General features: G+C 42.5%; 1 protein-coding gene across 5 annotated transcripts in view; it reads right to left on the bottom strand.

The window, feature by feature from the left end:
• Positions 1 to 3,280: 3,280 nt before the first annotated feature.
• Positions 3,281 to 12,455, bottom strand: part of LOC110529898 (SAM and SH3 domain-containing protein 1) — a 332,895-nt gene continuing 323,720 nt past the window's right edge. For all 5 annotated transcript variants that reach the window (XM_036985458.1, XM_036985457.1, XM_036985461.1 and 2 more), the window contains 3 exons: positions 10,961 to 12,063; positions 6,405 to 6,536; positions 3,281 to 6,208 (listed from right to left, as the gene is read on the bottom strand). In XM_036985458.1, the coding sequence (XP_036841353.1) occupies positions 5,948 to 6,208; positions 6,405 to 6,536; positions 10,961 to 12,063 (1,496 nt within the window). In that variant the 3' untranslated portion in view covers positions 3,281 to 5,947. The remainder of the gene's footprint in view (positions 6,209 to 6,404; positions 6,537 to 10,960; positions 12,064 to 12,455) is intronic.

Here is a 12,455-nt window from a genome sequence, read left to right as displayed (position 1 = left end):
ATGATCTGTCAGTGTGAATCAATCTGAATGATCATACTGTATATGCTCTTTGCTGAAAGGATAACATCTTAAGTCCAAAGTGTGCATTGCATGTATTAAATACGGTGCAATACGCAGAAATCGCTCCATCATTTCCTGATAGCTAAACTTTCAATAGTTCGCCTAATTTCAGTTTAATTAACAAAACAATAATCATTGTACAATCATTGTACCATCTAAACCGCTGTGAAATATATTTTCAATAACCAGAAATGTTGTATTTTCTGCTGTTTGAAGCTGGTGCACAAAACCGAAAGTAAAAGACACAAAGACTAAACTTAAGAACGGGAAGTATAGAAATAGCACACAGAACAGAATTACCGCTTCTTAGACTTGCTTTCAATGAGAATGACAGATCTATCACTCAAATTTCTATATGAATTTGGTTGGGTCATCCAAAAAGTTACATATTGCAGCCTTAACTTAATGCAGGAGAGAGGTAGCCATGATGATACTCACAGACAAACAGACAGACAGACAGGCCGAGCAGGAGGAGAGAGAGAGGCCACAAACCAACAGGAAAGATAGTGCCTCTTCAAGCTCATGGAGTTCATAGACTGATGTTCTGTCATAGAGTGAATCAATCTGAGTTATCATTTCATTATCTCTGATGGAATGATTGCAGCTTAAGTCTAGAGGGTGTATTGCATGTGGATTCAAATGCAGGAGAGAGGCAACCATGATGATATTTTGTTTTTGGTAATTGTGGAGATGTATTCATTTCAGTTTGACCTTTAAAAAAAAAAGATTTTACTGTGTATGTTGGTGGTTATTATTACAGTAGAGTATTACACGCCCAATTTTTCAGTTTTTGATTTGTTAAAAAAGTTTGAAATATCCAATAAATGTCGTTCCACTTCATGATTGTGTCCCACTTGTTGTTGATTCTTCACAAAAAAATACAGTTTTATATCTTTATGTTTGAAGCCTGAAATGTGGCAAAAGGTCGCAAAGTTCAAGGGGGCCGAATACTTTCGCAAGGCACTGTATATACTGTACTCTATACCATCCACTGCATCTTGCCTATGCCGTTCTATACCATCACTCATTCATATATTTTTTTATGTACATATTCCTATTCATTCCTTTACACTGTGTGTATAAGGTAATTGTTGTGAAATTGTTAGGTTAAATTACTCGTTGGCTATTACTGCATTGTCAGAACTAGAAGCACAAACATTTCACTACACTCGTATTAACATCTGCTAATCATGTGTATGTGGCAAATAAAATTTGATTTGACTTACTATTGTTGAATGTTATAGTAGTACAGTCGTGGCCAAAGGTTTTGAGAACGACACAAATATTAATTTCCACAAAGTTTGCTGCTTCAGTGTCTTTAGATATTTTTGTCAGATGTTACTATGGAATACTGGCATGCTGTCAATAAACTGCTGGGCAACATCCTGACTGATGGCAGCCAATTCTTGCATATTCAATGCTTGTATTTTGTAAGATTTGTGTTTATTTTGTTTGTCCACCTGCCTCTTGAGGATTGACCACAAGTTCTCAATGGGATTAAGGTCTGGGGAGATTTCTGGCCATGGACCCAAAATATCGATGTTTTGTTCCCCGAGCCACTTAGTTATCACTTTTGCCTTATGGCAAGGTGCTCCATCATGCTGGAAAAGGCATTGTTCGTCACCAAACTGTTCCTGGATGGTTGGGAGAAGTTGCTCTCCGAGGATGTTTTGGTACCATTCTTTATTCATGGCTGTGTTCTTAGGCAAAATTGTGAGTGAGCCCACTCCCTTGGCTGAGAGGCAACCCCACACATGAATGGTCTCAGGATGCTTTACTGTTGGCTTGACACAGAACTGATGGTAGTGCTCACCTTGTCTTCTCCGGACAAACTTTTTTCCAGATGCCCCAAACAATCGGAAAGGGGATTCATCAGAGAAAATTACTTTACCCCAGTCCTCAGCAGCAGAATATCAGTCTGTCGCTGATGTTTTTCCTGGAGAGAAGTGGAAATAAACTGTGTAATAAAATAAATGTCACGGATCCCTCTGGAACTTTCATTGCGCACACCTGGCCCCTATTCCCACGGATTGTATTTGTATATATGTGCCCTTTGTTCCCCATGGTGGTGTCGATTATTGTTACAATGTCCGTGAGTACCCAGGAGGCTGGAGGCGTGGCTTAGGCCACCCGTGAAAGTAAATGTCATTCCGGTTAATCTGCTATGTTGTATTGTTAGCTCATGGTAAGGCTGTACACTGACACTTTTGAAACTTTAATGAGGCTTACACAAATGTGTGAGTTATTGAAGAGCCGATGTATTGCAATGTTGGGATATGTGTATGATAATGTCATGAATTTTATATTATAATATGTCGTGCAAAAATATTGAAGGTAAACTGGAATTTGCAGTGATGGTATATTAGTCTACCCTGTTGTCCAAACTTGTAGTAATCATGGTCGAATTACCGATCGGGCACAAGGAGCACTTGCCCAGGGGCCCTGAGCTCCATGGGGCCTGCATTGATTTAGTTCGTCATTCTCACTCAGATATCATATTAACATGGCATAAGTCATGTCAAAATGTGTAGAATTGCAGGAAATGAACTGTACAACTGCAAATTTTTCTCTCCGCCCCATGGGAAAACAAGTAGAATTGCATGAAATTAGTTATAAAATTGCCCCCATAAAAATTATCAGCTGTATGGCAAATTGTGTAACAGCTACAGTCTCGTGACAGACTTAGACACATACTGTATAATGGTCCTCTAACTCACTTTTAGTGATAGCAGCTGTATTGTAGTCATAGTCTCTATGTGAAACATTCTAACCAAAGCCATGGGTATAAACACAGATCTAGAATCTCATTCTATTTCTATGGGTATAAACACAGATCTAGAATCTCATTCTATTTCTATAGGTATAAACACAAATCTAGAATCACTTTCTATGGGTATAATCACAGATCTAGAATATCATTCTATTTCTATGGGTATAAACACAGATCTAGAATCTCATTATATTTCTATGGGTATAAACACAGATCTAGAATCTCATTCTATTTCTATATGTATAAACACATCTAGAATCTCATTCCATTTCTATGGGTATAAACACAGATCTAGAATCTCATTATATTTCTATGGGTATAAACACAGATCTAGAATCTCATTATATTTCTACAGGTACAAACACAGATCTAGAATCTCATACTATTCTATGGGTTATCCGGAGAGACGGGCACTGTGTCATTCCTGTGTGAGTGTATACAAACACAGGGTGGCAAGAAATGGTTTTTATTATATTTCAGAATTACATAGTTATAGACATCATTTTTTGTTTCAATACACAAGCAAATCTTTATAGACAATCATTAGATAGTTGAAACCAAAGAAAATCATTTGTACACTTATACTTTACATTACACACTGTAGCTTTTCACTAGCTCAAGCAATATGCAGGAAGGTATTGCTATGTGTATAGTACAGCTAATAATTACAGTTGATATGAAAAGCCCCAAAATAAGTTATTTAAATACCAAATAACATATACAGAATGTGCAACTCTTGTTAATCATTTCATTTATGTAATTATGTTTTTTTGTACGATTGCAAAAACAAATTGGAAGTTAAGTCGTTGGAACAGGTTCATTCATGAATGATTATTAATTACATTTGTACATTGACTTGGCATTGGGAACTCAATACTAAGATAACTAATTCCCAGTATAACCCATTCAAACCCTTTACCTTACCTGAAAAGAAATGTCCGCTTATGGACTTAAAGAAAATTTTGCGTGAATTTTCTAATTTACTTTCTAAAGTGCATTTTACAGTGACAATATTTTTTCTTTACAAAAAAATCTTCAATGTTAGGTATTTTTGTTTCTTGAAAAACTCCCCCTACCACTACTAACCTGGAGCACCACTATGATTGAAGAGAAAAGGCATCAAACTTCTTTCGAGTGTCCACTGCAAAAGCCTCCCCGATGTTACACCACTCTGTCAAACTTTTATTTTGAAACGCGAGAGCTAGGGATAATTGTTTGCAATATGAAGTACCTTACACAAGTAGAATGACATTACGTGGGTGGATCCACTCACACAAAGCTTGGACCAAGCTGGGACTCACAGGTCTGGCCTGCTGTTTCAGTGAATGGGGATTCAGTACGTCCCTACAGAGGTGAGGTGACCATCTCCCAATCTCATCTGCCCTCCCTGACTGTGTCTCTCTCTAAGACTGTAGTACTGAGTGGTGCTGTGGCCGGCTGTTGAATATGGGGACACTATGTTTAAATCAGACTTCCTGTGGATTAGCATCTGTGCTTAACAAGGAAACCACCAGTTGAGCTATGTGGCTGCTAATGTGTGTACTTTGATCCCATACATCTGCAGGCAGCTAATCGTGTGTGTGTGTGTGTGTGTGTGTGTGTGTGTGTGTGTGTGTGTGTGTGTGTGTGTGTGTGTGTGTGTGTGTGTGTGTGTGTGTGTGTGTGTGTGTGTGTGTGTGTGTGAAACTAACAATCACCGTCGTTACAAGCCTTTGCACATTCAAAACATATAGGCCTGGTGAGGCTGTGAAAAAAACAAGCCTTAGTCAAAGGGAATGTGGATGGGGGTTGAAATGCCTATTTATAATGCTGAGTACATGAATATATATTTATCTAACTGTTTTCTTTACATAATGGTAAGGCAACTTAAAATGAGCTCATTTAGACATATGGAGTCTGCAAAGGAAAAGATGATTAGAGCGGTACTGTGTAGACAGCCTTACTGTAAGGACCTACATATTGGAGGATTAAATGCAATTAAGATATGTTTTGAAATCTGCAATATAATCATATCGATATCTGTCTGACTGTCTACTTACATTAACTGAGATGGTCTGAAGACATTTCAGACATTGACATTCCACAAAGCAGACAAACAAATACTATTGAACACACATACTGTAAAAACACCTTGAAATTAGAATATATGGTACAGTATATTACAAAAACACTATAGCATGATAGAAAATTATGATTTGAAATCCCAATACAACAGCATTGTTTGCCTATTTCATGTTTTGTGTAAAATTTTAGTTGATTAACTGCAAGAAAACCCATTGTCCAGTCTTGCTATAGCATTTGGCAATGGGATTAACAACAAAAGTAAAAATGTACATTGAAATACCGGTGCCCCCTGTACATAGCCTCGTTATTGTTATTCTTATTGTGTTACTTTTTATTATTACTTTTTATTTGAGTCTACTTGGTAAATATTTTCTTAACTCTTCTTGAACTGCACTGTTTAAGTAAGCATTCCACGTTAAAATATACACTTGTTGTATTCGGCGCATGTGACAAATAGAGTTTGATTTGGTTTGATTTAAAAGAAATTGCTTTGGCCAAGCTACATGTTCTTATTACTCTCCTGTGCTTTTGTCTCACACAAGAGCAGAAAATTAAGCACTTATTAAACACAGGGAAAACACTGATAAAGAGTCTTTAATACCTTTATATAAAGTCAAACCTAAAAAAAAAAAAAAAAAATAAAAAAAGAGAGACTGTGCTATTTTTCCTTCAAGGCAGTACTTCTCAGTCTTGAGTTATAAGACTGGGGAGGATATGAGAGAGAGAGAGAGAGAGATTTAAAGGCATCTGATAACTGTTCTCGACAGTCGGGAACAATTTCACCGTAAACAAGACAGATATAGATTGATAAAGACATGGGGGAATAAGAACAGCTTTTCTGCTCTTAAGTTTCAGGTGTGGGCTGGGCTGCAACAGCGAGCCATCCGCAGTCCAGTCAAAAGCCTCAATAACTGTTGAAAGCTGTGCTGTGGTCACTTGCACAGTTATTCAGTTCTGCATTTATTTGCAACTGTGTTTCAGTCTCAACTATGTCAGCCATGACATAGCCGTTCAACTTTCCGAGTTTCACCTGCATTGGTTCCACTGTCACAGTTATGACTGCGCATCTCTGTGTGCGCTGACCAAACGGGCCTCGCTGACCAGTCTACGGGCGTGTCTCTCGTCCCTCACCCCCGCCTCCCACACACCGCTCTCCGTGAGAGATGACACGTGCCCCAACGTGTCATATCCTGCTGCTTCCAGGTACGTGGTGTACATGGGCAGGCCGATGGACACCAACCAATCAGAGACGGTGCTCAAGTGACCCGGGGAGAGAGGCTTCCTGCACATCTCTGTTAAACCTCCAAACGGGATCTGGGGAATACCGGTGAAAACATTCAGGAATTTTGTGTAAATAATAACACATAAAACATAGCAATGACACCTTAAATGTGTCATCGGAAAATAACAGGCTCCAACTTTGCCCTGGTGACCATGTAGCTAAACGCTTATTGAATCTGTCCCGTAAAGGCTAGCAGACAGACAGGTAGTGGTGCAGTACAGTACTCACAGCCATGCGGTGCTGCTTGCGGAGCAGCTTGAGGCGGACCTGGTCTATGGCGGGGGCAACATCTTTCACTGGCTGCTCCAGGTCTTCGCTGTAGCGCTGCACCAGGGGCTGGGGGATACCACACCGACCATGCTGGATGGAGGCAGGAATGGAGACAAACAAATGTAGAGAAACTGGGGATGAGTGAGAAGAGTGACACACAGACACACGTATACACACACACAAACGTGCACACATGCAAGCGCACTTGAAACATATTGGCGTGGGAACTCATGCACATTGGGAGATCTGGTTTCTTTGCTACCATACTGATAGAGAAAGAGAGACCCTCTACTTGGGAGCACAACAACTCACATTTTTCTACTAAAACCCCAAACCATGAAAACCCTAAGTAACCATGACCTGGAGTAAATCTGGAGTAAATCTTAGTTGCTACACAAGGAAACGTCAAATTCATATTTGAAAGAAACTGGAATCCCTCCCTCAAACTATAGGTCTAGAAAAGACAAGCCAATCAGAAACCATAGTGACTTCGTTCTCTCTCTCTTTTTCAATAAAAACATCTGTTAGCCTCTGTCAAGACCATGAGTTCATAGACCAAAAACACAAGATGCAGTGAGACCAAAACCCTCTGCACATTTATTGGCTACAGTCACTGTGTTTGTCAATCGAAACCTCTACAAGAACCACATGTTTTTAGAACAGCTCAGAGACTAGGGCTGAAGTAGGAGCTAGCTCTCTCACTTTATTTGCTAATTTGAACATTATGAGTCTGGTGAGGCCCGGTTTCTGTCTGTTTAAGAGAGAAGGGAGCAGACGAGTAATGTGAAATAATGAGTCGAACTGACAAGCCTATCGGCTGGGAGATAAGCTCTTATTTAAAGGATAGACTGCTGAGGGAGGGTACGTTTTATTAAAACCGTCTCAAAAGAGAGAGAGAGACAGAGAAACACAAATGATGCGGGTGATCCCATAACATGTCATAAGTAGATTAGACTAGCCAAAGGTTGATTGCTATGCATGAAGAGAGAACCCAAGGGAATTATGTGGGGAAAATGTTTGAAAACATCTCTCTCTCCCTTTCTCAAAACACTCCAGACCCCTGGAGTCATGGTCAGTCTCCAGCCAGTCCAGGACAACCCAGCCAAACTGGATCGGAGGCCACTCAGAGTGGAGGAATAGAGAGATGCAGGTAAACAAGAAGTGCTTGCAGTGCTGTGTTGTGCGTCCCTCTGAGATACACCACACATACAAAAGTACAGTACCAGTCAAAAGTTTGGACACACCTACTCATTCAAGGGTTTTTCTTTATTTTTTAAAACTATTTTCTACATTGTAGAATAATAGTGAAGACTATGACAAAACACAAATATAATTAATATACTGTAGGAACCATAACAATTATTCGAAGTAGCCACCCTTTGCATTGATGACAGCTTTGCACACTCTTGATATTCTCTCAACCAGCTTCACCTGGTATGCTTTTCCAACAGTCTTGAAGGAGTTCCCACATATGCTGAGACCTTATTGGCTGCTTTTCCTTTACTCTGCGGTCCAACTCATCCCAAACCATCTCAATTGGGTTGAGGTCAGATGATTGTGGAGGCCAGGTCACCTGATGCAGCACTCCATCACTCTCCTTCTTGGACAAATAGCCCTTACACAGCCTGGTGGTGTGTTGGGTCAATGTCCTGTTGAAAAACAAGTGAGAGTCCCACTAAGTGCAAACCAGATGGTATGGCGTATAGCTACAGAATGCTGTGGTAACAAGGCTGGTTAAGTGTGCCTTGAATTCTAAATAAATCACAGATGGTGTCACCAGCAAAGTACCCCCACACCATCACACCTCCTCCTCCATGCTTCACGGTGGGAACCACACATGCGGAGATCACCCGTTCACCTACTCTGCATCTCACAAAGACACGGAAACACAAATCTCAAATATGGACTCATCAGACCAACGGACAGATTTCCACCGGTCTAATGTCCATTGCTCGTGTTTCTTGGACCAAGCAAGTCTCTTCTTATTATTGGTGTCCTTTAGTAGTGGCTTCTTTGCAGCAATTCGACCATGAAGGCCTGATTCATGCAGTCTCCTTTGAACAGTTGATGTTGAGATTAGTCTGTTACTTTAACTGTTAAGCATTTATTTGGGCTGCAATCTGAGGCTTCTAACTCTAATGAATTTATACTCTGCAGCAGAGGTAACTCTGGTTCTTCCTTTCCTGTGGTGGTCCTCATGAGAGCAAGTATCATCACATTGCTTGATGGTTTTTGCGACTGCACTTGAAGAAAATGTCAAAGTTCTTGACATTTTCCGGATTGAAAACATTTGCCGAATGCAAGCCAGGCCTGTTCGACGAGCAGGTGTCCACATACTTTTGGTCATGTAGTGTATTTCTGACCTCTACCCCAGCACAGCCTCAGAGCCTGTCTGTGGTTAACCTGGCAGAGATGGAGCTCCATGTTAAAGAGCTGGTCTCTGGCATCGTGTGTGTGTGTGTTCAACTTGGGCTCTGGCATGGTGTATGTGTGTTTGTGTGTGTGTGTCTTCTACTCGGGCTCTGGCATGGTGTGTGTGTGTGCATGTGTGTTCAACTCGGGCTCTGGCATGGTGTATGTGTGTTTGTGCGTGTGTGGGTGGGTGTGATCTACTCAGGCTCTGGCATGGTGTATGTGTGTTTGTGTGTGTGTGTCTTCTACTCGGGCTCTGGCATGGTGTGTGTGTGTTTGTGTGTTTGTGTGTGTGTTCAACTCGGGCTCTGGCATGGTGTATGTGTGTGTGTGTGTGTGTTCAACTCGGGCTCTGGCATGGTGTATGTGTGTGTGTGTTCAACTCGGGCTCTGACATGATGTATGTGTGTGTGTGTGTGTGTGTGTGTGTGTGTGTGTGTGTTCAACTCGGGCTCTGACATGATGTATGTGTGTTTGTGTGTGTGTTCAACTCGGGATGTTTGTTTTATAATCTCAACCCACCTGCCTTCACTGAGTTTCAGCCCCTTAAACTTAACAGACTGTATCACTATCACTATTTTCCCCTCTCATAGTCTAGCTGTTAGTCTAGCTCTCCTTCTCTCCCCCCCCCCCCCCTCTCTCTCTCTCTCTCTCCAGGCTGGTTATGTATGAGTCCAGTAGCCTAGTCAAAGGCCTTGACAGCCAGGAGACCAAAACACAATATAACGCTTCCAATAATGCATTTATTGACCTCGTTTACTGGACTCCTATACAGACATAATGTACTTTCACACACAGAGTGAGTCGGCAAGTCCTCATCACTTGTGGCCCAATCTGGACCGTTTACTAAAGTGTTTTATTTCATTTGTACGGGTGTAAGATTATATACATTTTATTTATTTAGGGTGCTAGATCGAATCCCTGAGCTGACAAGGTAAGAATCTGTCGTTCTGCCCATGAACAAGTCAGTTAAGCCACTGTTCCTAGGCCTTCATTGTAAATAAGAATTTGTTCTTAACTGACTTGCCTAGTTAAAAAAAAAAATTATCAGGGAGTCATACTGAGAACAATGTCTCTTCTACAGATGAGCCCTGAATTACATAAACGACAGAAAATACACACGTCAAAATATAGGTACAAGATGCAAGCAGGAAGAAAAACCCGGTCGTAAAACACAAACACATTCATCAACAATGACGTCTTCAATCAGCTTTATGAATTTCCCTAGAAGCACCAAAACATCAAATCTAAGAACATTTTTGGTCCACAAAATAAGGTGCAAGAAAACTAAAAGCTGATTTGCCTAACTTAGTAGAGACAAAGGGAATTTTCCAGAGTTAGCCATCCTTGAGACTGGGAGTGGTAACTCACAAGTCTAAAGTTGAGTAATCATGTTATGCACAGCGGGACTATTTGTAAAAGGGCTTTATACACTTATAAATATAGCAATGTATTAACGTACATGACATCAAAGAGGGCCAACCAACTTCCTGGTAGAAGGATGCAGTGAAGACTACTAAAACTGCTACCCAAAATATAGTGCAGTGTGCTATGATAAACTGCATCTAACGGCCTTAATGAAGTGGCAGCTGTGTTCGCCATAGTCTAGAACTGATAGGAACGTCAACGGAATAATCTGCTTTCTACTATTTAGCGAGAGGCATGATCTATCTCTATAGAAGAAGCACATTTTTTTAAGAAGCACACAGCTTCTTAACTAAGTCCTCAGTATGCTTTTTAAAAGACAGCTTTTCATCTATCAAGATGCCCCAACAGATAACTCAGATTTTTGTCTCTTCTGATTGACAAATATCTCATGCCCAGATATTTGTAAGCAGGGACACGATCAATAAGGACACCGTCCAAAATACATATTTTGAAATTGTCACCGAGTTATTTGATGCACTATATAGAGAACAAAATATACTATAATGAACATAAAATGAAGCATGTTCACATCCATGTGTGAGCTGTATAACCCCCAGCTGTGACAAACTATACTTGTGAGAGTAAGATTTAGGATGTGGTGGATGGGTGTGTGTGTATTCTACACAGTAACAGCAGGTACATAACAATAGTAGCAGGTTGTGGGGGTAACTGACCTTGTCTGAGTAGGGTTCCTCTGTGAGGTCAATGCCCTCGGCCTCCAGTCTCTGCTCCAGCACGGTGTGGAGATCGACGGCCATCTTAACATGGGACACCTTCCTGGCCACCGTCATCTTGCCACTACCCCCCTGGATCTGAGCCTGAGGGCAGGCCGACTCGGGCAGGTCAGACAGCCAAGGAGGGGGCACGGCCGGGGGTGTGCCTGGTTCCTCTGGTTCTAGAGAGGGGGTGGTGGTGGAGGCAGGGGAGGCTGGAGTAGGGCTAGCTGGAGAGGGGGAGATATGGGTACTAGAGGCCTTACTGGGGAGGGCTGGAGCCCTGGAACTGGGGCTGCTGATGACAGGGCTGGGGGGATGAGAGTTGGTGGAGGAATAGGAATGAGTTGGGGAGGAGAGGACAAGAGAGGGGTGGCATATCCCATTGGCTAGGCACTCCTTGGACTTCTTGATTGGGACAGGAGGGGGCACTGGGGGCTTTTTGGGGTGACTCCAGATGCTTCTCTCCCCCAGCTGGGTTTCGGGAGGGCTGGAGATCAGGTTGGGCAGGCTTTTCTGGGGCTGGGGAAGCAAGGCAATGGAACAGGGTGGTCTGAGGGGCAGCTGGGAGGGCACAGGGGGGAGGTCAGAACGTCCTTTAGGGCTCACAGCAATCCCCCCATTCTGAGCCGGTGGTGAACCCCTATCTCCATGAGCCTGGAGGCCCTTCACTGGGCTGGTGGTGCCCAACTTGGAGCCACCATTAGCGTGCTTGGGTTCCAGGCTGTGGTCCTTCTTCTGGTGGAAGGCCTGTTCCAAGTGGAGGTCCCCCAGGGAGTGGGATCTCTTCCAGGCCTGGGGGCTGGTGGCCTCCAGTGGCCCGTCCAGGTCCTCGCAGCTGAGACTGGCTGGCATGGGGGTCTGGCGGGGGCCCTTCCTCAGCCCCAGCATGCTCAAGCCCCTCAAGGTGGGCTTGAGGAAGAAGTGCTTGGTGAAGTTGACTGTGCGCTCCATCTTGCTCTGCTGCAGGGCCTCAGTGGACTGGGTCATGGGCAGGGTGGGGTAGTCTGGAGACTGGAGGCCCACAGAGGAGCGGTTGGAGCGAGATGTCTTTCTGCTCTTGCCTGAAACACAGTGAACAACATATCCCTCTTCAATCTGGAGCTGGGACAGGTTGCATAAACAGATCTCGAGACTTTGACTTAAAACAGATAGCGACAGAGCACTAACTGAAACCTGATACTGAGCTGTACTGTATGTATTGGATAATGGATTTCATATCACTATGGGTGCTGTGCTGTTTGCATTGCGTTTTGATCATCACTATCAGTTGTGAATGTGAAGAGGACATGTGAATCTGAAACAGCCTGTTCACACTGAAGTGGTTCAGTCTCTCTCCCACTATTTATGGCCTTAGATCAAAAGGTCGATCTGATTTAAGAGCATAGCTGGACACAGTGACGTTGTGTTATCTGTCAGTACACAACTTGCCTGTGTAACGTTCAACTAGCCAGAG

Source organism: Oncorhynchus mykiss, chromosome 8 (assembly GCF_013265735.2).
Source record: "Oncorhynchus mykiss isolate Arlee chromosome 8, USDA_OmykA_1.1, whole genome shotgun sequence".
NCBI lineage: Eukaryota > Metazoa > Chordata > Actinopteri > Salmoniformes > Salmonidae > Oncorhynchus > Oncorhynchus mykiss.
Note: the sequence above shows the minus strand (reverse complement) of the source record. Positions and strands in the feature narration are given on the sequence as shown.